The sequence below is a fragment of the Phocoena sinus genome, chromosome 3, assembly GCF_008692025.1.
Source record: "Phocoena sinus isolate mPhoSin1 chromosome 3, mPhoSin1.pri, whole genome shotgun sequence".
Taxonomy (NCBI): Eukaryota; Metazoa; Chordata; class Mammalia; order Artiodactyla; family Phocoenidae; genus Phocoena; species Phocoena sinus.
In genome coordinates, this window is record NC_045765.1 from 66,331,177 (window position 1) to 66,356,369 (window position 25,193).

At 40.1% G+C, this 25,193-nt stretch overlaps 1 protein-coding gene across 1 annotated transcript in view; it reads right to left on the reverse strand.

The window, feature by feature from the left end:
• Nucleotides 1-5,306: 5,306 nt before the first annotated feature.
• CCDC192 (coiled-coil domain containing 192) overlaps nucleotides 5,307-25,193 on the reverse strand; it is a 196,579-nt gene continuing 176,692 nt past the window's right edge. Inside the window, exon 7 of the mRNA XM_032627983.1 lies at nucleotides 5,307-5,551. Coding sequence (XP_032483874.1) covers nucleotides 5,307-5,551 — 245 coding nt within the window. The remainder of the gene's footprint in view (nucleotides 5,552-25,193) is intronic.

Consider the following 25,193-nt stretch of genomic DNA (forward strand, 5'->3'; position numbering starts at 1 on the left):
AAAATGAAATAAAATAATCTATTTGAAAATGTTTTCATTAACAATTGAATGTAGGATGTAATGTACTCATTTTGTCTAAAATTTTTTATCGAAAAATTTCTTATGTTGAATATATATATATATATATATATATATGACTGTAAATCAAAAACTCAAGACATTTAAATTTATGGTAACAACATACCAAACTGGACCTGGCATACCCATTGTATTCCAGGCAGGAATTCCAAACCATTTATCTACAGGGCAAGGTAGTTAAGATAAATGTCTTAAGCAGCCTGGTATAAGACAATAGGAAATGGTGGGACCCAGGGCACACTGTAGAGTGCGGCCCCACTCTTCTTAAAAGCAGTTACTTTAAAATAAAACACAATGAGCAAACCAAAGCCAAAACACAGTTTTGACCAAACCAATTAATATGATCAGTTGAATCTGGACAGCTTTTTGACTCTTCTTGTGGAATAAACTTGAGAAAGAAGGTACCCATGGAAAATTGTTTTTCCTTTAAATGGCAATGCAGGCTGACATGAGAAAGATGTGTAGACAATGAATGTCTTTGTTATATAACTGCATAGGGGTGGTGAGCGTTGTGAAAGTTATACTGGCCTGGGGCCCGCAGGCCCCTGTTCTGGCATTTCCTAGTTATAAGCTTGGGATTAATTACCTACCTAAAACCTATCTCATGAAAATTAAATAAAATAATCTATTTGAAAATGTTTAGATAACTATAAATTGCTATGTAAATATTAGTTATACTCCTATATACATAACTGTCGGCTAGCAAATGCAGGTCCCTAGCAAGATAATAGGGCATCCACTATAGTTGTTTATTGTTTCTTTCACTGTTACCATACCAACATCATTCAAATAGGAGCTACGCAATAAGGCACACCTTGGTTTCCCTGGTAGCACAGTGGTTGGGAATCTGCCTGCCAATGCAGGGGACGCGAGTTTGGGTCTTGGTCCGGGAGGATCCCACATGCCGCGGAGCAACTAAGCCTATGTGCCACAACTATTGAGCCTGCACTCTAGAGTCCATAAGCCACAACTACTGAGCCCATGTGCCACAACTACTAAAGCTCGCACGCCTAGAGCCCATGCTCCGCAACAAGAGAAGCCAACGCCATGAGAAGCCTATGCACCGCAACGAAGAGTAGCCCCTGCTCGCCACAACCAGAGAAAGCCTGCACACAGCAACAAAGACTCAATGCAGCCAAAAATAAAATAAAATAAATTTATATTAAAAAATAAGGCACATCTTTTTAGTACAGGGCCAAAGATTATATTATCAGCTTTTTTCTTTTAACTAGACCTCACTGTTATTATTGTTTGGATCCCATATGACAAAGAGCTGGTGCTAGGCTAGCTCCTTCTCTCCCCTTCAGCTGTCATCTTTTGCCTGTGATAACATCATTCTTTGAAAAATGTGACATCAGACAATAAACTTTTGTTTAAGCTTATTTGTGACTTTTAAGAAAATGGATTCAAGAGTTATTAGACAATACATCATGTGAGTTTTTTCACCCAAGAACAAGAGATTGGGTATTATTGGATTTGAGCACTAAGGGTCATTCTTGTTAAATAAAAAGCAAACTTAAACCTTTGGGATGGAAATGGTCAGACAATTCATTAAATGTCCTCTTGCCACAGGTTCATGTTTTTGGGAATGTACTGAGTATCTAACTCAGATGCTCAATTGCTCTGGGAACCTGATGAGAACTGTTTTTAGTGGTTTTTTTGTTTGTTTGTGTTACCGTAAAAGACCTAATTTCATTAGGTATGGGAAATCTCACGGCCAGCCCTATCTTTTGCTGTGAACTTTGTCCCAGTGTACTAGTACTTTATTTTAAAAAGGTTATTTCCTACTTGAACTAGCAAAAAATGTTCTCTCGTGTATGGGAAATCTTAACAAAAGATTTTGTTGTAATAGTAGGGGAGAAATTATAGTAATAATTTAGCCTTTAGAAATTACTTTTTTCTTTTTTTGTCTAATTTTTTCAAATTATGAGAGTCGAATTTTTGAATCTCAAGCTGATTTTCTAAGTCCTTTAAATATGTTTCTTTTCTTATTTCTTTTGGAATAGTTTTGTCTCTGCAGTCCCCATACTTGATAATTGCCAAATAAATATTATTTTGACTTAGGCCGGCAACGTTCATCAGCACTTCTCTATTTATTGCATTAAAGCAAATAAATACTTCAGTGTAATACTTCTTTACTTCAGTGTAACGTAGAAGCAGATGATTGGGTTTGGGGATAAGCAGAGAGTGTAAGAGATAACAAAAACTTGACTGAATTCATTCTTTCCCAGAAATGCATTTAGGCAAAAATATTATAGTTTCTTTGCTTTTGCTGAGCTTCATTGAAACCTAAGGCACCTGCTTCACATTTCCGGGTCAGTTTCTCCAGTGACTTACTTTTCTGCTAGTCTTTAACAGGTCTATTACTATGATTTCAGCTTGTCATGCACATAATAATGAAATTAAATTGTTAAAAAATCCAACATTTATTTAAATTGATTAGCCATACCACACGTTCAACTTAACTTCCTCCCTGAGAAAAGTTAATGACTGGTGAAAAAGGAGAATTAAAACTCTGCATATATTTCTGTAAATGTTTTTAGACTATTAGAGAATGGCTTTTGTTACTTGTTAAATAGTTAAAATTTTTAATTTCCAATTATTTTGAACCAGGTGTATTACCTGATGATTGCCTAAATTTTCTTTAAGAATAAGGGCATCAGCGTGCTGTCTTGTGATATTTACAACAGATATTTTAAAGATCAGTAAACTGTTTCAGCAATCCAACTGGCTCTTAGAAAATGAGACTTTGGCTTTACAGTGTGGGCTATAATCTGATTTGTAGTTTGTCTGAACCAGGTATTTGGCACAATCTGAAGTTTACTACCCAGTTCTCTGGAGGAATGGCAGAAAATGGAAATGAAATTTGGGGGGCACACAATGGCATAAATGTTCAGCAGGGAATGAGAAATTTTGTACTTATAAATGTCTCAGAGGCCAGAGGCCAGTAACAACTCTTCTCACCTCCCACCTCCTCATAAAACCTGGATATCTAAAGAATTCTTCTTGCTTAGGTGTCAGTAACAGAGATTAGTCTGTTCACCTTTGGACCAAATCTCCTCCCCGATTCTGATTTGACGATAACCTAGACCTGAGTCAAGATCAGTTTCTTGTAAAGGTGGGTTTGCAGGGTAATATGACTCTCGATGCTTTCTTCTTCAGTGGCTGGTCCTTAGATATGTAGAGGTGACAGGCTCTATTAATTATTAACAGCAGCTCCAGCTCTGTCTGTTATTTTATCTCCGCTGTAAAGCTACTTTCATGCTGAGGGTTGGCCAAGGCATTAGCCAGGGGAAATTGATCTAGAAGTGAACACCCTCCTATTTGGGGTGTGATGAGGTTTTTTCTTTTTCCCCTCCCCCTCCCTGCTTTTCATCTTTCTCAGCCTCAGTATCCCATGGGATTAAGATAATCTTTGGTAAAATAAAGAAATGGAGACTTGATGATCAAAATAACACAAGAAAATTGCAGGGAATAGTTTGTCTTGGAGATAGTCCACTCTTACCAAACTGAAAGATTTAAAGCCTTCTCACAGTAATATGCAGTAAAAACATGGCAACTTTCATTCTTACCATGGTGTCAGATGCAATGGGCAGAACTTCAAGACTGGAACAAGGTACCCTCATCAGTACCAGAGAAACAGGAAAGACAAAGGGGATCATAAGGTTTGAAGAGGTGAGAAGGAGGGACCGGAGAGAAGGGATTTCTGAAGTGAGGGACTGATGTAGACTCCATGGAAAAGCTTCTTTTGGAACCGTGGAAAAGTGCTTCAAGTCACTTTCTGGCGTAGGTGTGTATTCATGATCACAGAGTTGTAAGTTGGTTTCATTTCTGATAATGGACTGCACCTGTACATACTTGCAGACATTTCAGGTGAAATTCTGAGGTTATGTACAGATATGGGAAGATTCTAGCTTTATAGGAACATAGAACCTACTGGTAAAACCATGGTTTTATTTTGTAGTGAACCTCTAGAGTCAATATTGCAAAGCTATTATGAGTCCAAAACTCAATACTTCCTTAAAAAAAAAAAAGTCAGGTTTAAAAACTTTGTTTTAAGGAGACTCTTTAACTGTGTCTGTGAATTCCTGAATGATAAAAGTTGTGATTTTCATGTTTTCTATGATATTGCTAACATCTACTATTGTGCCTGGTAGATAGAAGAGTTCTGATGAGTAGTTGTTGAACTGATTGAATTAAATCGAAAAGTAGCAATACAGTCAGACTCATGGGATAGCTATAGCTGTTTGCCTGAGTCCTGCAGTACAGAGAGAGTAAGAATTAAGCACCAAGGTCTTAAAGTTAGTACCTAGCTGGTCTTTTTGGATGAGAAATAGTTCATTTGAAGGGGATGAGTGGGAGAAGGATATGATATGAGGTCTTCTACTCCATTAATTACAGGGCAGCTTTCCTTTGCCCATCCTCTATTTTTCCTGATGTTATTTTGTGCCATCCACAGCTCCTCGGTACAATTGTAATGGTGTATTTTGCTTTGGTCTTAATGTTGCTCGTAAGGGAAAAATCAGTGTTATGTGTTTTCCCAAAGAGATGTTGTCCCAGGACACTTCTCCCAAAGGACTGCGGCTCTGATTCATCCAATCTTTATTTCTTTTGATTGGTTTGGTTTTACTTCATTTCTACCCTTGCTAAGTGCTAATAAAATACATGCCATTGAGGAATATATTCTACAGGATATGAAAAGACAGACCTCATGGCTATTTAATCTGTTGGCAATGATTCTGCTCTCAGTACCCCAACATTCCCCAGTTTGAAGCTCACCCTCCATGACTGCTTTCTGTTCACAGTTGAGCTGCATAATAAAATGGGATTCATGCCACCCTTCCCTTGCAGTGTGACAAACCTCTGGTAAGAGGGTAATGCTAAGTTCTTTGACCATCTCTCTAGCTTTGTGTTTTTTCCTCTCCCTCTGTTATCAGGAATGTCTGAAAACAAAGTATTCTACAGCTGTGTGGATTATGTGACATGTCTAAAGGAGAAACATTCAGTGTTTGCGTCTGAGGACTTCCCTTTGTTTTGTTTCCTTCCGATATGAACCTTATAGAATAGGTCAAACCCGTGAACTTGAACTTGAGTTTGCCAGTGAGTCTGCTTGGGCTCTGGACTTTACCTTGATGACACTTAATAAACTTTTATTGTTTTTTTTTTTACTGAGAATCTTTGAATATCCTCGTCATAGACCACAGGAGTGATGCTATTATTAAAGAAAATTAAAGAAAATTGGCCTCTTGTAAACATTCTGGAGAGTCTTTGACCTCTGGGAAAGGATGGGCGTCCCGCTCGGCTTCCAGCTGCTGAATCTTCCTTTCCTTTTCTTCTAAAATTTCTTCCAGCTGAGTGATCTTCTCAGTCTGATGGGAAACCTGGGTCGACAACTCCACAATCAGGTTGATTTTTCGGTCACCTTCTTCCACAGGCAGGAGACCACCACAGCCCTCTTCCAGTGAGCTGTCTTCTAAAGCAAACAAGAAAAGGAAAATCTGAACAGTTTTAATTGGATTTCCCAGAACTCAAAGAAAGGGAAGATGAAAAAGTTTCATTTCTCACGTTCTTAAAAGAGAACACAGATGTTGCGTCATCTGGCCAGATATACTGAGAACGGAATCTGCCAGTGTGGGGAAGGACTCTGGGTGCTCGTGAAAAGAAACCTTAGAAGCCTCTGGAGAGGGAGGAGAATCAGTCTTTGCCAACTCTTGTTTATACGCATTTAACTTTCAATTAACCATGGGAATGAGCTGTCCTTGAAAATCCAATCTACAAACAGTAGCCATCCCAGATTTCGTGTTATCTTTTCTTCATAATTCTTCACAAGAGCTACAATCAAGTAGAAATACACTTCAATGTGAATTTTAATTTGACTGGGGAAAAAAAAATTTGCCATTGTCCCTTTTGGGAAAAGTGATAATGAGAAAAGACTAGTTTCTTAACCCAAGTCAGCTTTAGAGTTGGCAGGGGTGTAATTTGAGGTGATCAGGAAAACTCTGTAGCAGGGTATAGAGATTAATTTCTTTTAGGTCTGAATACTTTTCAGCATGTCAATAAAATCACAAATGCCTCCTGAATATAAAAACTTATCTTTATCAATTTCTATAAGGTAACCCCTCAGATAAGGATAAAGGTCTGAGTAAGGAAGGAGAGAGAGGCTGTGTCAAAGAGATAAAAGATCAGTGACTGGAAGCAGGAAATCCTTGAAAACAAATATCACTAGATGGTCAAAAAAATTTAACTACTGAAAGGAAACCTCATTCTACTAGATTTTAGCAGTACCACCCTCCACATCACTCATCCTGAAATTTCTACCATTAAAATAATTTCTCTACATTGTATAAAAGGCAGACTTCAGCTATAAAAAAGTAAGGGACATCAAGGGCTTGGGTACCATGGTAGGATTAATTGAGCTAATAGCATATGAATGAACTTGACACATGGTGTCTACAGCTAATTGCTGTAATTGAAGGTCCAGCCTCTACTCAAACCGCAGTGAAAGCAAACCCACAGCGGCACCTGAAAGAAACATAACGTTAAGTCCAGGGTACAAAGGGCTGCTACTATCGTGTACCTATACACCTGTTAAAGCTGGGGCAGCTTTGTTGTGATAGCCCGTGCAGGCAGGGAATCACCCATTTCTCAGCAAATAAAACTAATTTGTGGCCATCATTTTCTCGAGAAGTCACGGGGTGAAAGCTTGAGCATTGCATTGCACACTGGACACAGTGCTTTGGCTTCACAAAAGTGATGAGAGGAGAGATCAGGCTGTTCTCTGCTTTTAGAAATTACTGTCAGCAATGTACTACGTTTCAAGAATCTATGGAGAAATCTTTGTTCTGAACATATGAGATTCTAATGATAATATATAAAGAGATGGTAGTTTGGGTATCTTTCTTAAAAAGCAATGAAAAAAATCTCAAATCGCAAAGAAGCATTTAATTTGTGCCCTCTTCAAGAGGCCTGAGCTTTCAAGCCCAGAATAGAGAGTCCATAGGATGTGGGGGGCTTCCTCATTTGCTGATATGCGGGGCCTCACCTTTCCTTTTCTCTGACTACAGCTGTGCTGCCCAATACAGTAGCCACTCACGACATGCTGCCATTAACCAACTGAATGTGGCTGGTTTGAATTGAGATGTGCTGCAGGTATAAAATACACATTTGATTTGGAAGACAGTTTGAAAATAACGTGAAATATCTCATTAGGCTTAAAAATTGATTGTATTAAAATGATATATTTTAGATATACATTGCACTAAAATATATTTTTTAAATCAATTTTACTTGTTTGTCTTTACTTCTTAAAAATGTGGCTACTAAAAAATTTCAAGTATCATTTGTGGCTCTCATTATAGTTCTATTGGATAGTGCTGAGCTGGAGTTTCCTTTTGGATGAGCACTCTTTTTTTTTTTAACATCTTTATTGGAGTATAGTTGCTTTACAATGGTGTGTTAGTTTCTGCTGTATAACAAAGTGAATCAGCCATATGCATACATATATCCCCATATCTCCTCCCTCTTGTGTCTCCCTCCCACCTCCCTATCCCACCCCTCTAGGTGGTCACAGAGCACGAAGCTGATCTCCCTGTGCTATGCAGCTGCTTCCCACTAGCTATCTGTTTTACATTTGGGAGTGTATATATGCCACTGTCTCACTTCGTCCCAGCTTACCCTTCCCCCTCCTTGTGTCCTCAAGTCCATTCTCTACGTCTGTGTCTTTATTCCTGTTCTGCCCCTAGGTTCGTCAGAACAAATTTTTTTTTAGATTCCATATATATGTGTTAGCATACGGTATTTGTTTTTCTCTTTCTGACTTACTTCACTCTGTATGACAGTCTCTAGGTCCATCCACCTCACTACAAACAACTCAATTTTATTTCTTTTTATGGCTGAGTAATATTCCACTGTATATATGTGCCAGTCTTCTTTATCCATTCATCTATCGATGGACACTTAGGTTTGGATGAGCAGTCTTTGAAACAAAGGTGGATGTGTTCCCTGCCGATGGCTCTTGTTAACATGTACAGTTGTTATTTGGGAGGGAGGATTGCTGGTCCTCAACTATTAGCACAGAGATCATGTCTTCTGTTACTCTAGAAGGTAGAGGCATGGAAATCTGGGCTTGGGAAGATGGGTTCTTAGGGGTTGAAGTGAGTTTCAACAGGAGAGGAAAGAATAGAAGGGAAATGGCAGCAAGCAGCAGTGGGAAGATGTTAAGGAAAGGAATGGCAGGCAGGATAGAGAGGTCTGGGCACCGTGAGGCTCAGGGACAAATGGGGCATCAGAAGCATCTCTCCTTGTCTACGTCTGTCAGATTCTCCTTTCTCGTTGACCTCTCCTTCAATATTTTCTTTCCCCAGTTTTCCCTCTCTTTTTAGGAGAAGTTATTTTCTACCAATTGCACAGGGAAGAAAGGAGTTTAGCATCATTCCCAAAGGCAAACTGGTCAAAAATATTTTTTTATTTGTTTTTTAAAAAAATAATGCAATATAGGTAAGATACTTTTTTCACTCAATTCTAATGATAAAGGGGTAAAAATGCAGCAGGGTGGCCTTACATAGGCAATCACAGTCACCAGGTCTATACCCTCTGTCTCTGCCCTCTCGGAAGAGTGTAGTAGAGGGAGAAAGTAGAATGACAATGAGAGAAAGAAAGTCAGGGTGTCTTGGTTAGCTCAGGCTACCACAACAAAATACTGTAGACTGGGTATCTTAAAGAACAGAAATTTATTGTCATAGATCTAGAGCTTGGAAGCCCTAGATCAGGGTGCCAGTGTGGTTGGGTTCTGGTGAGGACTCTCAGCCTGATTTACAGACAGCTGCCTTCTTGCTGTGTCTGCACATGGTAGAGAAAGAGATCACAGGTTCTTCTTATGAGGGCACTAACCTCATTCAGAGGGCCCTGCCCTCATGACCTCATCTAACCTAATTACCTCCCAAAGGCACCATCTCCAAATACTAGTACATTGGGGGGTTAGGGCTTCAACATATGGATTTTTGTGGGGGACACAATTCTGCCCATAGCACAGGGAGAAGATAATTGGAAAAAGTGTAGAGAAGAAACGTGAGGCTGAAAAAAGGAGAGATGGCATGAGACCTTTAATTCTACTGTAACGTTTTCATGTATTACATGAAAATGCCGATAAGGAGACAAGCTAAAGAATGGGTGTGCCAAAAAGGAGATTTCTCATACAAGTATATTTTACCATTAAATGATCTCTTTACACATATAAGAAAAATATTTTTGTTCCGTTTCTAAACATGTATGAATAATTAAACTGTTTTAAACTTTTCAATAAAGTGAGGGACTCCAGGATTCACATCCTATTTGTATTGGAAACAGCCCAAGGCCACTCCAGTAAGTTTTTCAGACTCTGCCACTAAACTTCACATAATCTTGTCTGCACTGCTCTTCCCTACTCCAAACTCCCTCATCTGTAATAGGAAGGGATGTCCTATTACATACAGGATGTCCTATTACATACACCCTAAGGGATGTCCTTAGGGTCCTATGTCAGGACCCTAAGGTCCTGACAGCTCTACATGCCCCCAGATCTCAAACACCTGTTGTCTTCCATGGCCTTTTGCTAGAAGCTCAGATAGTCTTGCCAAGGCCATGGCTGCCTGAGATGTGGAGGATTCTGTCTGCTGACCAGATAATCTCAGGTTTAACCTTATACCCAGAGGCAGTAGGAGACCCAGAGACAAGAGAGAATCTTCTCTCTGTCAGACAGAGGGGACAAACCTGACTAGCGACAGTCAGGGTATGACGTCATCACAATTGCTACTATTGTAGAGGTTTTTACAAGCATACATTATTTTTCAGGATTTCCCCTCTTTCTGCCTTACAAAGGTGGGAAGCAGGAATGAGACTGCGGGTTTAGGGTCACGGCAAAGAGGAGGCAGGAGAAGGGGTGGTGATAGTTGTGCAGGTTTAGAAAGAGGACAGACAATAGGAGCCTTCTTCCAGCTGGGCCAGGCTACGTTCAGGTTTCTAAGTCACCCTTGAAGGACAAAATGCCTTTGGCCATTTGCAGCTTCCCATTCTTTATACCCTCAAAACCTTCATGCTCTTAGCACAGGGTCACATAAGAATCATGTCAAAAATGACTAAATTGACAACAGCAGAGGTAATTGTACTTTGAGAAGCTTAGGGACTTAGAGTTGGAATGTACACTTTGGGGGTGCTCTGATCTCACCTGTACAGGAATTATTTCTGCAGCATCCCTAAATGATGATTTTCTAAGTGGCTTGCAGACATTGGTGTCCCTCAAGCTCTTCCTGGGTCGGCTGCCAATTGTAATCAAAGAATGAAATTTGCATTTTGCCACAAGTGCAGCTACATTTTGTTATAGAGCTGTCTGACAGGTGGAAGGCTGTCATGGACAGACTGGAGGAGAGCAGGGTACAACTTACAGCTAATCAGAGGAAAGAGGTGTAGTGTGAAAAGTGGCCAACAAATGGCTGGAAAGCTTTTTAAAATTTTTATAAATATTTCTTTCTAAAAAGGGGTGTTCCCCTTTTGATCCCTTTACTGATATCACCACCCAAAAATGTTCATTGAACAGAGAAATGCTAAGAACCACTGATCGAGCATCTGATTCCAATACCTCTAACAGTGGGAAACACACTTCTTCCCAGTTAGATCTCAAGCATCCTTCATGGTCATCTTTTTCATTCATTCATTCATTCATTCATTCATTCAATAATCAGTTCGGTAACTGGGACCCTGCACATAGAGAATAAATCAGATGCCTGCTGGTTCCAGTCACAGTTCCACAGTTGCGTAGGAGAGGCAACGCTGAGTTAGGCCCTAGAGGACACACAGGATTTAGCTTAAACAAGCACCTCCACTGGGTACTCACCTGTGGGCATTTACTTTTCTCTCTGCCTTTCAAGCTGACTGCTGAGGCTGCCAGGTATTTACTCAATAAGAAAGACTCCCACTGGTGAGGTGATTAAATACCTCGCTCCCCTCAGAGGCACCCAGGATTACTGTTTGGCCTAAAAGACTATGTCAGCTTCCTCCTCTGCTCAAATGCCCATCACTCTGACTCACCTTCATGCTGGTTTTGAAAGCTGTGTATATTTCACAGTAACCATGAGGGAGTACAATTTCATCTGTTGCCATACTTGGACTTGAAAATTGGCACGTCCTTGTAAATATATCCCTCTCATTACTTGGATAAAATCCAAAATGACAAAAATCTTCCTAATTTTCTCTCCTTCTCTAGACTGTTGCAATGAACATTTGAGAATGGTAATTCTCTGCAATAAAATGATTCACTTATATTTTGCATTCTTGTAGCACAAATGTTTCACCTCTTGAAAATCAGATTTGCCTTACATCCTGCAGACTTGTGTATCCTCCTCCATCAATATTTTTATTTGAACACTTAGAATACATTTGAAGTTGGCAAATTTGTTGACAGGAAAAAACCAAGTAGCATTATAAGAACAGATTTACCTGGCAAATAAGTTTATTCAGTTAAAATAATTAAAAAACAGTCTGATATTTGCTAGGAAGTTTTGATATGTATCACAAAACTCCCCATATCATAATGATGACCTGTCTTATAACAGGATTGTGTTTTAGAGGAAAAATTTGAGGTGCAATTGTAGACTGGAGCAAATAGACATTTTCACCCAGCAACAGCCCAACAGTCCCATACCTAAGAGCTTAAAAATATCTGTCTGTTTTAATAAGTGCTTTGGAAGGACAACATACTTAGTTGCAACCTTGATGGAAAGGCTGTAGCCCTGATGACATGGGGGAGTGCTCTGGAGAGCAAAGGGATCAGAGAGCCTATAGAACACTTGATGAAAAAAAAAACACTTAGGAAAAGCAAGGAGTGAGAGAGACTGTGTAGGAAGCACTTGTTGCTTCAAGCTCCTTGGCCTCAAGCAGATGCTGTTCCTGCGTCAGTCCCCAGAGCCAGCATGTGGGGTCTGCTGATACGGATGCTTTGAGGACTTGTTTAGTGTTTGGATACCAGGTAGAATGAAAAGCACTACTCACTAACCACTACTGTCACTCCTGTGCTGGCAGGATGCTCTCACCGTGAGACATGTGTGGGAGCCAAGCAGGCTGAGGGAACTGCAGATTTCCAGTCTCCTTCCTTTGTCACTCTGAAGCATAAACACACTGTGATATCCATGCTTAGCTTTTATGGAGATGGTTAATGCTCTCTCACCCAGAACATGTAGTTGAAGTACTGCAATAGCTTCATATCTGGCCACACTGCTTCTGCTACTTCCCTTTCAGTCTGCCTTCAACTCTGCCCAGAGAGGTTCCATTAAAACATAGGTTGGGTATAAACACTCTCTTGTCCAAAATTCTTCAATAGTTTTTCATTTCATGTAGACTAAAAACCCAAGTGCTTACACCGACCCGTGTGATCTGGCCCCCCTGTGCCTCGCTGACACACCTGCTATGCACCCTCCTCTCCTCATTCACCCTGCTACATTCCCACCAACATCTTCGCTATTCCTACCAGACCCAGCATATTCCCACCCCAGGGCCTTTGCATGTGCTCTTTCCTCTGCCTGATAATTGTACCCCTGATCTACACATGGCCAATTCCCTCAATTCCTTCAGGTCTTTTCTCTCCAAAGTCACCTTCATATAATGAAGCCTTCTCTGGCCATCGTGTCTGAAATTTCAACCCAACCCCCATTGCTGAACACTTCAAATCCCTGTTCCCCACTTTGGTTTTACTGACAGGCTACATCTGACTACTCTATATTTTATTTTTATCTTGTCGCTAGTCTCTCTTCTCCACTAGAATAAAAGCTCGGTGAGGGCAGAGTAGCTTCACTACTGCATCTTCTTTTCCTAAAACAGCCTTGGCCCATAGTAGATACTCATTTGTTAAGTGAATAAATGAATGAAAGTTAAGTGCCTAAATGATACAAAATCACCATGGCAATGATAAGTCCAGAGGTTTCAATTGGTATATCACTAGGCTGGTCCCTTGGTTTTTTCACCAGGCACATTTTTTTCTTCAAACAAAATTTTTCACTACTGCAATTTTTAAAGAAAACAAGCTGTTATGATTGTACAACATTGCAATTAACTTTTCCGAGTTTAATTTTTTTTTAATAGAAAAGTGGAAAAGTTAGAGTAGATCTCTTCCAGATCTATGGCTTAGATTCTATAAGCTATAAAAATGGTTTTCCGAGTTGTCCATTCACCTTTGCAGAATCTGGATTTGACCAGCACTACAAGTGACATACTATTACAAAAAGAAACCTGGCAAGGCAAGATTATTTACAACTAGGGTCAAAAGAATATCCTGCAAGCGTGGCTTGAACATGACCCTTACCCTGAAAAAGCAAACAGGAAACAAATGGCCAAGGAAATTGGCATTCCAGAATTTAAAATTCAGATTTGGTTTAAAAACCACAGAGCAAGACAGAGACGATTGGGGTTCAGCTCCTCCTTAGGAGAAGACCAAATCCATGGACAGAACCAGCCTTAGCCTTATACTCAAGAATACTTACCAAAAGGAGCCACACGAGACCAGACATCCGTCCCAAGATCTCAATCAAACATTCTAGTTCAAGCCTTCGAGAGAAACCAATTCCTTGATACTGCAAACAGGAAAACACTAGCCAAACAGGCATTCCAGAATCGAGAATTCAAATGTGGTTTCAGGACCCAAGATCTCTGTACCCTGGGCAGAGCAGAAGTGAGCCTGTGAATTCCTTGGTGGATGGCCCAAATGGGAGACCTGGTCTGACAGCTTTGCAGCACGAGATTGACCTATGCACTCTCCCAGGCAGATCTCATCATTTTCCTTCCTCCAGTTCTTTCAGCAGGAACCAACCATTTCTACCTTTCTCCCATCCCACGTATCCTCTGTCCCTTGTGTGATCCAAGGACAAAGTGTCATGATGCAGCCCATGCAAGCTGTGCAGGGAGGAGAGAACTCTCCTCTACTCTAACACTTGGGAATTATGTGCCAGTACTGCTGACTATAGGAGGAGACCCAGATACTCAGTATCCTTTCCGGCCCCAATACCAAGAAGAACGCCAGGATCACCAAGAACAGACTGACTACTGCAGTTGGAAGACTATTCTCAGCCTCAAGCTGAGCACAAAAAACAACCACCACAGGATCTGGGCCAGGTGGACATATCTTACTTTCTGCAGTGGTGGGATGAGTGCTGCCAGGCTCTGATTGCAGAGTGGGATCCTCAAAAAGGGACCCACTGAGGCAGACTGGTGGCCACAGCGCACAGAGTCATGCCCTCAGCCAACAGCACCAGCAATATATAGAAACCTCAAGAAGCCTTTAGGTCAACTCCTGCCATCCACAGATTGTCAGTAAAAGGTACAAACTTTTTTGAATCCTGATCCCCAGGAAGAGGACCCTCCAGGATTTTCAGGCTCTTCTGAACACTCTGCAAAGCTCACCAGGGCTTGGGCTTCAGAAGGAAGAACATAGCATTGTGAGCCTGATCCAGGCCTCCTTTTTTGATGCAGATCAAAAGCAATTTAAAGAACAATGAATAAGGAAATCATCCTGTCAGGGGCAAAACTAAAGCAGGTGAAAGGAAAAACTACTTGGAAACCAACATGGAGGTTGATTTTCTTGTGGGCAGTGGTTATCTTCTGTACTCCACTAAGTGAAGGACTGTTTCCAAGTTCCACACTGCCTCTTGGAAGCACCATGGGCACTAGGTGGTGGACATGTCTGCTGAATTCTTGCAGAAAAAAAGTATTTTACTGACAAATATGACCTTCTTTCTGTAGTCACCACGTCCTCCACAGTCTGGAAAATCCACGAACTGTAACCTAACTCAGGCAAGAACAGATCTCTGAGGGACATATTAGAACTTCTTTCCCTCCTGGCATCTTAAGAGGGCAAACTTGAAATTAGTTCACTGTGTAGAAAATGAAGGGATGCTGTACTTCCTGATGATGTTAGCTCATAAAAGTGAGCTTTTCCCCAAAGCTCTGAGGGTTTAAATTGTGAACTAGATACTACCTCAGCATCGATCATTACGGGAATGATTAAATGGATTAGGACAAATGCATAATACTGAGTAACCTTCACTTGGAAGTGTATTTTTACTTTGACTATTTAAAACATACAAAAAATTACAAGGAAATTATAATAGCAATACCATATCATCACTGAACATAGTCTAATGATGCTAATATTTCCACATTTTTAGTTTTTTGTATATATTTGCATATATGTATATATATATATGTCCATAAGATTTCTCCTCTTACTATAAATACATTATATATTAATCTAAAGCCTGGGATAACCATTCTCATTCTTCTCCCTTTTGAAAAGGTAAATTCTGAAAACAGATTTTGGTATATGTGGGTTTACCTTGGCAATAAAAATGTCTTTAAAAAAAAAAAATGGTTTTCCAAGTTGGCACCTGGCAAGCCCTGTCAATATGGAGAATCCAGGGCCTCACTGCTGAAACTCTGCTCAGGTGAATCTAGGAGGATGTCTGGGAATCTATATTTTTATGAAGCTCCCTGGGTAGTTCTGATGATCAGCTGGTTTTCGCACTTGAATCTCTGCTGACCTACAGTAGACGTAGCGAACAAAGCTTTTGGTGAAATCCTAAGAGGCAGGCCAGGAGTCCCCTAGGCAAGCCCCTTCTTCACAAGGTTGTTGTGCACACAGCTAGAGGAGAGACGTCACATCTGATGTGCTCGTTGTGTCGCTCCCTGTTTACCCGAAAGGGCTCTGCCTGCAAATGTAACTAGCTGACCCAATGCATCCGTGGTCCTCGCAGCCCTGTTCCTCCTCTAATTGTCTTAAATCTCATCTTGCCAGTTCTAACGTGGCTAAATTATCTCCAGAATACCCAGAGAAAATGGTGAGTGTCTGGGAGTTTTTGTTTTTGCTTCTGTTTCCCAGGGCATGGATGGATCCATTTCCTCAAAAGCTGATGTGGAGAGGAGTCTCTCTTTTCCTTCCCATGAGGAGTGAGTCACAGGAAGGGAAGGGAAGGGAAGGGAAGGGAGAGATCAAACCTTGGAGTGGAAGCATGGTGACCCCCAGCTTCCATAAGTGTTTAACAGCCATCATGGCCATATAGGGAGCAAGTGAATCCCCTCTGCAGATCTGAATCCAGGGTTTTCTTCTTGGAGCTTGCTGGAGTTGTGATATGTCCAAGAAAACTGATAAGAACATTGTCGCAGAAAGACATGTGAATACCTTGGCACTAGCTTGGGAGGTGAGGGAGAGTTATTTGTATGGGAAAGCAAGTGAGGATGTCTCAAAGATGGTACCACAAAATGAATATAGGCTGGGACAGGATGGAGGGGGGAACACCCAGTGGCCAGAAATTGCTGGGTGGGAAGAATGTAATGCTGTGTTCCACCTCCTACCTACACCAGTAGGGCAAAGGTTTTACTAGGGCGAGGGTAGGACAGCATAAGTTAACTTACTCCGTCACTCCCTTTCGGGGCATGGTTCCTTCCCACCCACTTCAGGGTCTCAGATCACAGCAGACTGTTCTGCAGAGGGGTTCTTTGATAAGACACATGAGCATTGTCAGCATAACAGTGCACCTGAGTTACGCCAAGAGGAAATCAATCTAAGCAGAAGAAAGGTGTTTTGGAATCTCTCTCACCTCTTCCTTTGAGCAGACCTGAAGTCCCCTCCCATAGGTCTGGCTCCTCAGAAGATAATAATGGATGAACACAATGACGGACAACCTGGCCAGAGGCTGAAAGGTAAATATGACTCCTGGTAGGGAAACAGAAAATTCAAGGGAACGGGAGACCCAGGAGTTTGTGAGAAAGGAAGAAAAGGAAGAGACAATAGATGAAGGACAATATCTATGCTTATCTGAAGTGGAATCCATATGGATTCTTCTGAAGTGAATCCATATGGACTGAAAGTCACTTGGAGGAATAAAATAAAGATGATTTCCATCATTTGAACCACGTGTTGCACTAGAGTGACCAGCAGTTAGACTGTCCTGCTTTTCTTCCTGGGTGCACCGGGGTTATATGAGCCTAAGTCCTTATCAAATGAGGAATGCCAATTTACTTTGTGTTAATTTTCAAAAGATAATATAGTTTCTGGTGTTGTATGGCATTGAGAAATAAAATGATGCTGTAATAATAATAGTATTGGCAGGGTTATTTTTTGCTAATGAAAACTAGCTGTGGAGAAAGATGGGCTAAAGGAGTCGTCATTTTTGTTGACCAGGACTTTGCTTGTGTAAACTATGTAGGGGAACGGGGTTTGTGGAGAGGAGGCAGAAGTCATTTTAGTGTCACTGACTTGACACTGCCATTACATGTCTGTGACAACAGGACCCTTGGGTGCAATCATTTTCCTATGCAAAATTTTGAGCGACTTGCACAGCTCTGCTTCACAGCACACAGCTCTCTTTCTTCCCTCTCACCTTGCCCCTCATTTTCTCCCTTTTGATTGATTAGCCCTGGGATGACTGTGATGGCACCATTGAATTTTTCAAGTCCCCTAGATACGGTGCTAGGTCTGGCCTCAGTACTTCTTGACTGGAGTTAAGGAATCTATGCATAAGGTGTAATAAATTGCAAAAAAAATACTACAGTGGCAAAGACTCTCCTTGACCAAACTTTAGTCAGGCTCCTCTGGGCCGTTTTCTTGACTAGACGTCATCCTTGAGCCTTGTCCTCAAGAGTCCAGTTGTAGCAAGCCTCCTGCTAAGTTACTTTAGCAAGAATCTCCCATCCTTGGTATCTGATCACCCTCAATTTCTGATCCAATTCCTTATCCTCCTCCACCCCAGTATCGGAGGCCCAGAAGCTGCTTAGCCAGGGGACTTGGATTTCAACTAAGGGAAACTCAGAGTTCCCAGATGGATAGAGGTCTGGATTCCAGGCCCTCCCGTATCCTATGGAATCTTATGCCCTTGTTAGTCCCTCTTCCTTGTCAATGTTAACTTTTTACTGGCTCCAAGCGATTAGCATTTAAATGTAACTCAGTTGCTACCATCTTAGAAAGGAAATAAAATCTTTTTACTACTTGAAGCCTCTTCAGCTGTTGCTCTACCACTGTATTACCCCCTTCACAGATACATCTCTTGGAAAGGTTGTCTATACTGTGACTCCCTTTCCGCATACCTGCCTCACGTTAACACATTAAAAGCACTCTAGCTTTTGCTTTTAATGACATTACTAAGCTAGGATTTGCTGAAGTTACTAATGTCACTGAATCCAGTGGACTTGCTTCAGTGTTCATCTTGAATGACCTCTGAGCACTTGCCACTGTTGACAGCCCCCCTTAAAGCACTCTTCACTTGACTTCTATAATATGATGTTCTGTTTTCCTCCAAACTTTCTGAATACTCCTTTGGTCTCATTTTGTGGACTTCTCCTCAGAGCAATTACTGCAGGGAGATCCTTACGTTCCTGGTCTTAAACTTTCTTCTTTCTCTCTATAGATAATTTCATTTACTCCTGTGGCCATAGTTGTAATCTGTTTCTGTGAAGGATGCCCAAATTTACAACGCTAGGTCACCCATGAGCTCTGGACCTTGGACTCCTCTCTTGAGATATCTCATAAACATCTCAGATAAAATATGTCCCCAGCTGAACTCAGTCTCTAACGTACAAAACTGATCTCCTTCCAGTGTTTCCTAGCTGAGTAGAATGGCATCACCATGCATCTACTTGCTAAGGACGGAAACCCGAGAGTTACTTTAGATTTCTCCTTTACTCCCATCCTCTTCCATCCATCTTGTCACAAAGTCCTGTAGATTCAAACCTCTAAAGAATGCTTAACTCTGACTAATTGTCTCCATACCCATGAGGTCAGGCAAGACGTTCCTGCAATGTCTTTCACCTCTGTGGCCTTGTAATTCTTATTCAAAAATTAGTTTTTAAATCTCTGTGAGGTACTATTTTATCAAGGGCTTTTCCAAACTCCACTATTTGCCCCTCAGGTTTAGTCCTTTATGGCCAAAAGGAACTAACAAGCTGCTGGGGACAGCTTATCAGGTGATACATATGGGCTTTAGAGTGGTACACCTGAGCACTTGGACATTTATTGCTGGAATCTACGGGGTCCAATTAAGAAGAGACCAAGTGAAAAGTGCGTTTTAGGGAACGAACCATAAAAGTGGTTTAAGTGCATGAGAAGCAATAGTAGAATTGAAATGGGTAAGAAAATATCAAAGGAGGGAGGCCCTTGTACACTTGAGAGGAATAACAGCAACAAATACTGCTTATCAGTCTTACCTCCTATACAAGTAATTGTACCTACCTTTATTTTTATTAACTTTCTCTTTCACTTTTATTTTGTGCAATTGGTGTTAGTTTAAATTTCACAGAAATTAGACAATAGTAAGTTATTAGCAGTTAACGGTACCTGACTCGGGGATGGGTGGGGACCAGACGTGCCTCTGTTAAGTTAAACCGGCAGCATAAAAATGCCCTGTTCCTGAGGACAGCCTGTGGGGCATGATTCTTTCAATTCCTCCTCCCAGTGGAATGCCATTCCAATTTTATCAGCTTGATTTTATTTTTTTGAAATTTCAAGATGTAATTTCATCTTGAAATTACAAAAGATAATTCAAAAGCATTGGAGAGATTCCCCAAGAGGGAACTCAAACAAGCTGTTCTTTATTTAGGAAATCTTCTGATATTTCGTGCAAATTCATAGATGTTTTCTCATTAGTCACCTATGCTGTCATGTAAATTATATGCCTTGAGAACAGGATCAAAGCTAATGGTAAAGGAGTTATTTTCAGGTTGGGCTTAAGTCCAAGGCACTTTAGAGAAGCACAAAAAATTGTCTAGGAGACTAGTGAAACACTTAGCAAAATGCTTCCATCCTGATACTAGGAAATTTTGTATATATTTTGGATGTATTGTACATAAACTTTGGAAAAATAATATTTATAATTTTTAGAGATGTCAAAGAACTTCCATAACTCTGATTTCACTTTTTTCTTTTTTCCATAGCCCCCTCCTCCATGCTTGTAAGAGAAGGAAAAGGGGCGGGGGGAAGGGAAGTGGGGAAAGAATGAACATTTATAGAGCACTTACTTTATGTCATTTTACTAAGCACTTGTTTAGCAATCATAACAAAGCAGAGTAAATCTTTATGTTTTGTTTCTGTTATTATGACTGATGCCACTAGAATCCTTATATAGGACCAGATCTGAAATATGCAGGCCACTTTTCAATTTCATCACTCCACTCCCCCTCTGCTGTCAGGTATTCATGTAAATCCATGCAAGCCTTGGCCCATTAGCATATCCTCCTGATCTGGGGTCACAACATATCCATAGGGGTCATTTTCTGAGCACTTCTCAATTGATTATGGAATATTCCTGGCTTTACAAGAATAAAATAACAAGCCAGGTGTCTCATTCTTTTTTGTTTTCATCTATTATTAATTCCTGATCAGAAAAATGCTAAGATAACAGGAATCCTAGGAATTGGCAGCAGGATTACCATTAAGACTTGTGGGCATTTGTTCTGGCCACTTTCCAAGAGGACCCTCCCAGTGTCTCTAGGTTCTAACCACCTGGATAAACAAATGCTTAGTGAAACGTTCATTTTCAGCAGGCCAAGTTCTCATTTTGTCTCTGGTTTAAGATATAGAAATTATTTAAATTTAATCTGTATTATGTATTATTTGGTAACTTCTATTCTTTAAACCACTTAAAGTGAACCTTCAAATGAGAAAGTGTGCCTAAAATTGTAAAAGTTTCTGTTTTTCTAAAGACTCAGATTGGATTTAGTCAATTGTGTAAGGTGATTTTGACTTGAGATTAGCTTCAAAGAATCAATATCGTCTGTGAATATATCAGTCAGGGTGATTTCAGCTTGGAATAACAGGACATGTGACTCGCAGCAACTTAGACAATGGGGAGTTTATTATTGCAGTGAAGTCTGGGGAATTCCAAAGTTAGCTAATTCTGTGGCTCATAGAAGCCAGGTTGGCTTCTCCTAGATTCTCTTGTTTCTCCCTCCTATTTGCAAGGTAGCTGTTCTTTACAGGGCATTGTCTAAAAGTTGGAAGACAAAAGAAAGTCTTTTTAAGAGTTAGGAAGTCTTCCATGATGCCCACAGCAGATTTACCTTACCTGTCTTTGTCTATGATCATATCACATTCCTAAAGCAGCCCTTGATGCAGAAATAGAATCCCCGTTATTGGTTAAGACTAATAAACCGTAACATTTTAGGGTGGGTGGGGAGGACCTTTGAAACACATTATCTACCTAATTACTAATAAAACTGGGATTCCATTAAGAAGGAAGAAGAATAGCACTTTTTTTGTGTGTGTGTGTGTGTCGGTGACTAATAGTGTCTGCCATAGTGAATAAAATTGTTATACAAAATGCCAATAGTAATGTGGCATTCAGTACTATTTTTGTTGCAAAAAACCTGAAAGCCCAACTCTAACTGGCTTATGTAATAGAAGGAATGTATTGAGATAGGACTAGTTTCAGGCAAGACTTAAACTAGTAGTCCCAGGAATGTAACTGGAGATCTTTTGGCCTCTCTGCTTTTTCTTTATAATGTCAGCTTCTTCCTAAGCCTGGTAGTATTCTGGTAGCCAGATGATTGCCACTGTCTTCCAGGGATAAACCTCCTTCTGTCCAATGTCAAAGAGAGCGTCTACCTATATCAACACAGAAAAGTCGGAGGATTTTCTTTCCCATAAGCCTCAGCAAATATCCCTCACTGGCTCATATTTAATTACAAAAATCTCATCTCTGAACCAGTGGGTGGGCTATACAATTGACTTTTAAGCTTATAACATTGTAATGCATTTAAAGCAACACAATTTATGACAGTGATTTTCTGACAGAAGTGAAAGGAAGTGAGGCAGACCAGCAAATGAATGAATGAATAATGAAGAAATAAAGACCTTTCCTAATTATTATGAGTTTCATATTGCAGCTATTTCCCTAGCAAGAGTTCCAATAAATTAAATAATCATTGTCTGGAAAACAGCTTAAAATAAAGCAAATCATAAAAATCAGATTTATAGGAAACATCTAGTAATAGCCACACCGGTATTAAAATTCTAGCAGAATAAGAAACTGGTTGTTTTGGATGGAATTTATTGGCTTTGAAAAAGATGAAGAAGTTATGCATGGTGACATTTTGATATTGGGGAAATTGAGTTAATTATTTTTTGGCTAAAGAACTCATGCAGAATTAGTAGGTTCGCATTTGGCTTGGACAGAAATAGTCACAGAAGTAGAGAACAAACTTATGGTTACCAAGGTTGGGGGCGGGGCAGCGGGAGGAACTGGGAGACTGGGGTTGACATGTATACTCTACTATGTATAAACTAGAGAACTAATGAGAGCCTGCTGTACAGCACAGGGAACTCTACTCAGTGCTCTGTGGTGACCTAAATGGGAAGGCAGTATAAAAAAGAGGGGATATGTGTATACGTATAACTGATTCACTTTGCTGTACAGCAGAAACTAACACGACATTGTAAAGCAACTGTACTCCAATAGTATAAATAAATAAACAAGTAATAAATAAAAATACCCATCCCCCCAAAAAAAACCATATTTGGCTTTGATATTTGTTTATCATTTGAAGAGACTTTTAAAATCTAAATAAATAAGAAGAAACCTTTGTAGTGGCATGTACTTTTTAGCACACAGTGATGTGTAATGCCAGGAATGTCAACATTTCTGAAATGTCTACATATATACATCACAGACTAGAAAAAATATATATTCGTACATTCTAAAATATACCCTTGGATAAATTAATAGTGTATAAGAGCCAAAAAGTGAATTTTATGATTCAGCATGGAAAGAGAGGGCAGCTCCGAAAAGATGCACAGGGAGGGAGGGAGGGCTCAGGGCCTACACTACTTGGGTGGCCACTGCAATAATTTCCTAAAATCTTGGACAAATCAGCCTCTCTGTGTGTCAGCCTCTTCATTTATAAAACAAAAATGTCAGTCTATATAATCAATGAAAAACTTTCCTGACTCTAGGATTCTATGATTGTATTAGGGACTTCTGGGCATATATTCTAAACTATTTTGGGACTTAATGTGTTGTTAGTTTACAAGTTGGTGTTTAAGTTTCTTAAACCTGGTATAACAGCCCATTCTACATCTATATTCCTCGGTAGTGGGTACATGGTAAGTGTCAGATCTTGTTGCGTGAAATTGGAGGCGACGATGGTGATTATGACTCAATCTTCTTTGGCAGATGAATGGTAGGAGTGAATGGCTTATTTAGTATCTCCCTCCTTAATTAGTAGCCCCCCAAACTACTTGTCAATCTTTTCTTATAGAAAAACAGCCAAAGGGTGAGCAGAAATAACTTGGGTAATACTTTTTTAGTTTTCTTCAGCTTCCCGGAGTTTATGAACCCTATTGATGATAAACCACAAAGTTACATATGAATGAGTCTCCCATATGGGGGAAATAAGAAAGTTGCCAAGGAAGAATTTCAATTAAAATTGAAAAATAAGCTCTTAAAAATGATTCTGTGTTAATGGCTGGTTTAATAAATGTTTGTAAAGCCAATAACAGCTTAAATCTTCAAATTATCATCTCGCAGCAGGGATGGGATAGGAGTGCAGGTGTGTGTATCCCTGCATGTGTACGCATATGTCTGTGTGGTCCAAGAATATCCAGAGAAGAAGTAGATAATGTGAAACGGGAAGAAATAGGGTAAATGACTACTATTCAATGGGGAGTCCTTTGTCTGGACTTACCCCACCTTAAAGCTGCACTGTCTGTCAAGATAGCCCATCTGGCCCCTGCAGTACAGAATAGATAGAAGTACAGAGGGACAAAGGGAGAGAAGGAAGGAGAGAGGGAGATCTAGCACGGCACCATAGCAGAGGGAAAAGCTATAAGAATGAGCAGTTACGGGTAATTTTGCAGAGGATGCTTTGGAAAAAAGTGACTCTCTAAAGTCCCAGCACTGTCCTATACAGTAGCAGAGTAGAATCTGCTACAGAACCTCAATGAAATAAACTTTGTGCTTTGAGAGAGAACTTTGAACAACTGCAGATAGACAGACTGAGAATTCTCTGTGTGAGTACAGAAGCCCTGAAAAAAGTGATTCTACCATTTAAGTCTGAAGCTAGAACAGTGCAAGACATAGGAGAATCCTGTGGAGCCATGGCAATGGTGCAAAATATGGCCAGGGTCAGGAAGGAATTGTTTTTTCATCCACAAATTCCTTAATGAGTAGGATTGAAAATTAATAGGAGAAACTGAACAGTTTGCTCAAGGTAAATTTAGAAAACTATATATAGTATAGCTTATAGGATGGTTTCTGGCACTCCCAATCCTTTCATCTTTACAAAGTTCTGAGTCAAGGAACTCTTCAGATGTTGTCAGAGACAGGCATGGAAACCAGGTGGAAACACCTGACTGTAGCAATCCAGTATTTGGAGTGGTGAAACTGGATAGGCAGCACCATTTCCCAAGTGCTGCTTGTGTGAGACCTGATGCTATCTGGATGTGTCACACATTCCATGTGCATATGTACACTGTAAATACATATACGTATCAGCCTGGCCAGGAGTCAGTGGAGCCCAGCTAAAATAATATCTACATTCGACCAAATGCAAAGTGGTTTACCTCCCATCCATTAATGCTATACTTTTATATAAAAACCAATCAACATAAAGTTTTGATCACAGTAAAAATTCTAATGCATTAACATCAATGAAGAGAAAAATGTAAGTAAATGGAATAACACAAGTTGTCATTTTTGAGTGGGAGTCATTTGGTTTGGGGGGGTTTGGAGATTTGAACTCATTGATTCATCTAACAAAGTGTCTATTATACACAAACATCTAAGATAGACCTTAGGGATAAAACAGTGACTAGAAATCAGTCTCTACCATCAAGGAAAAATGTAAACCCTCAATTCCTCTTACATTACTCACAGTAAACTTGTTTGTGTCAGTAATCTGTTAATTGACTCACTTTCAAGATAAAGAATTACAAATGCCCTAATACAAAAGACATTTCAGGATGAAAGCAAGCATCTTGAGAAACATTATAGTAACTTTAAATGTAAAATACACCCCTTAGTTTCCTACAAGTGAGAGGAATGTGAATAGAATGATATATAAGAACTGTCTTCTTTGTGTAGAATATAAAACTGTAGTATAAATATTCAGAG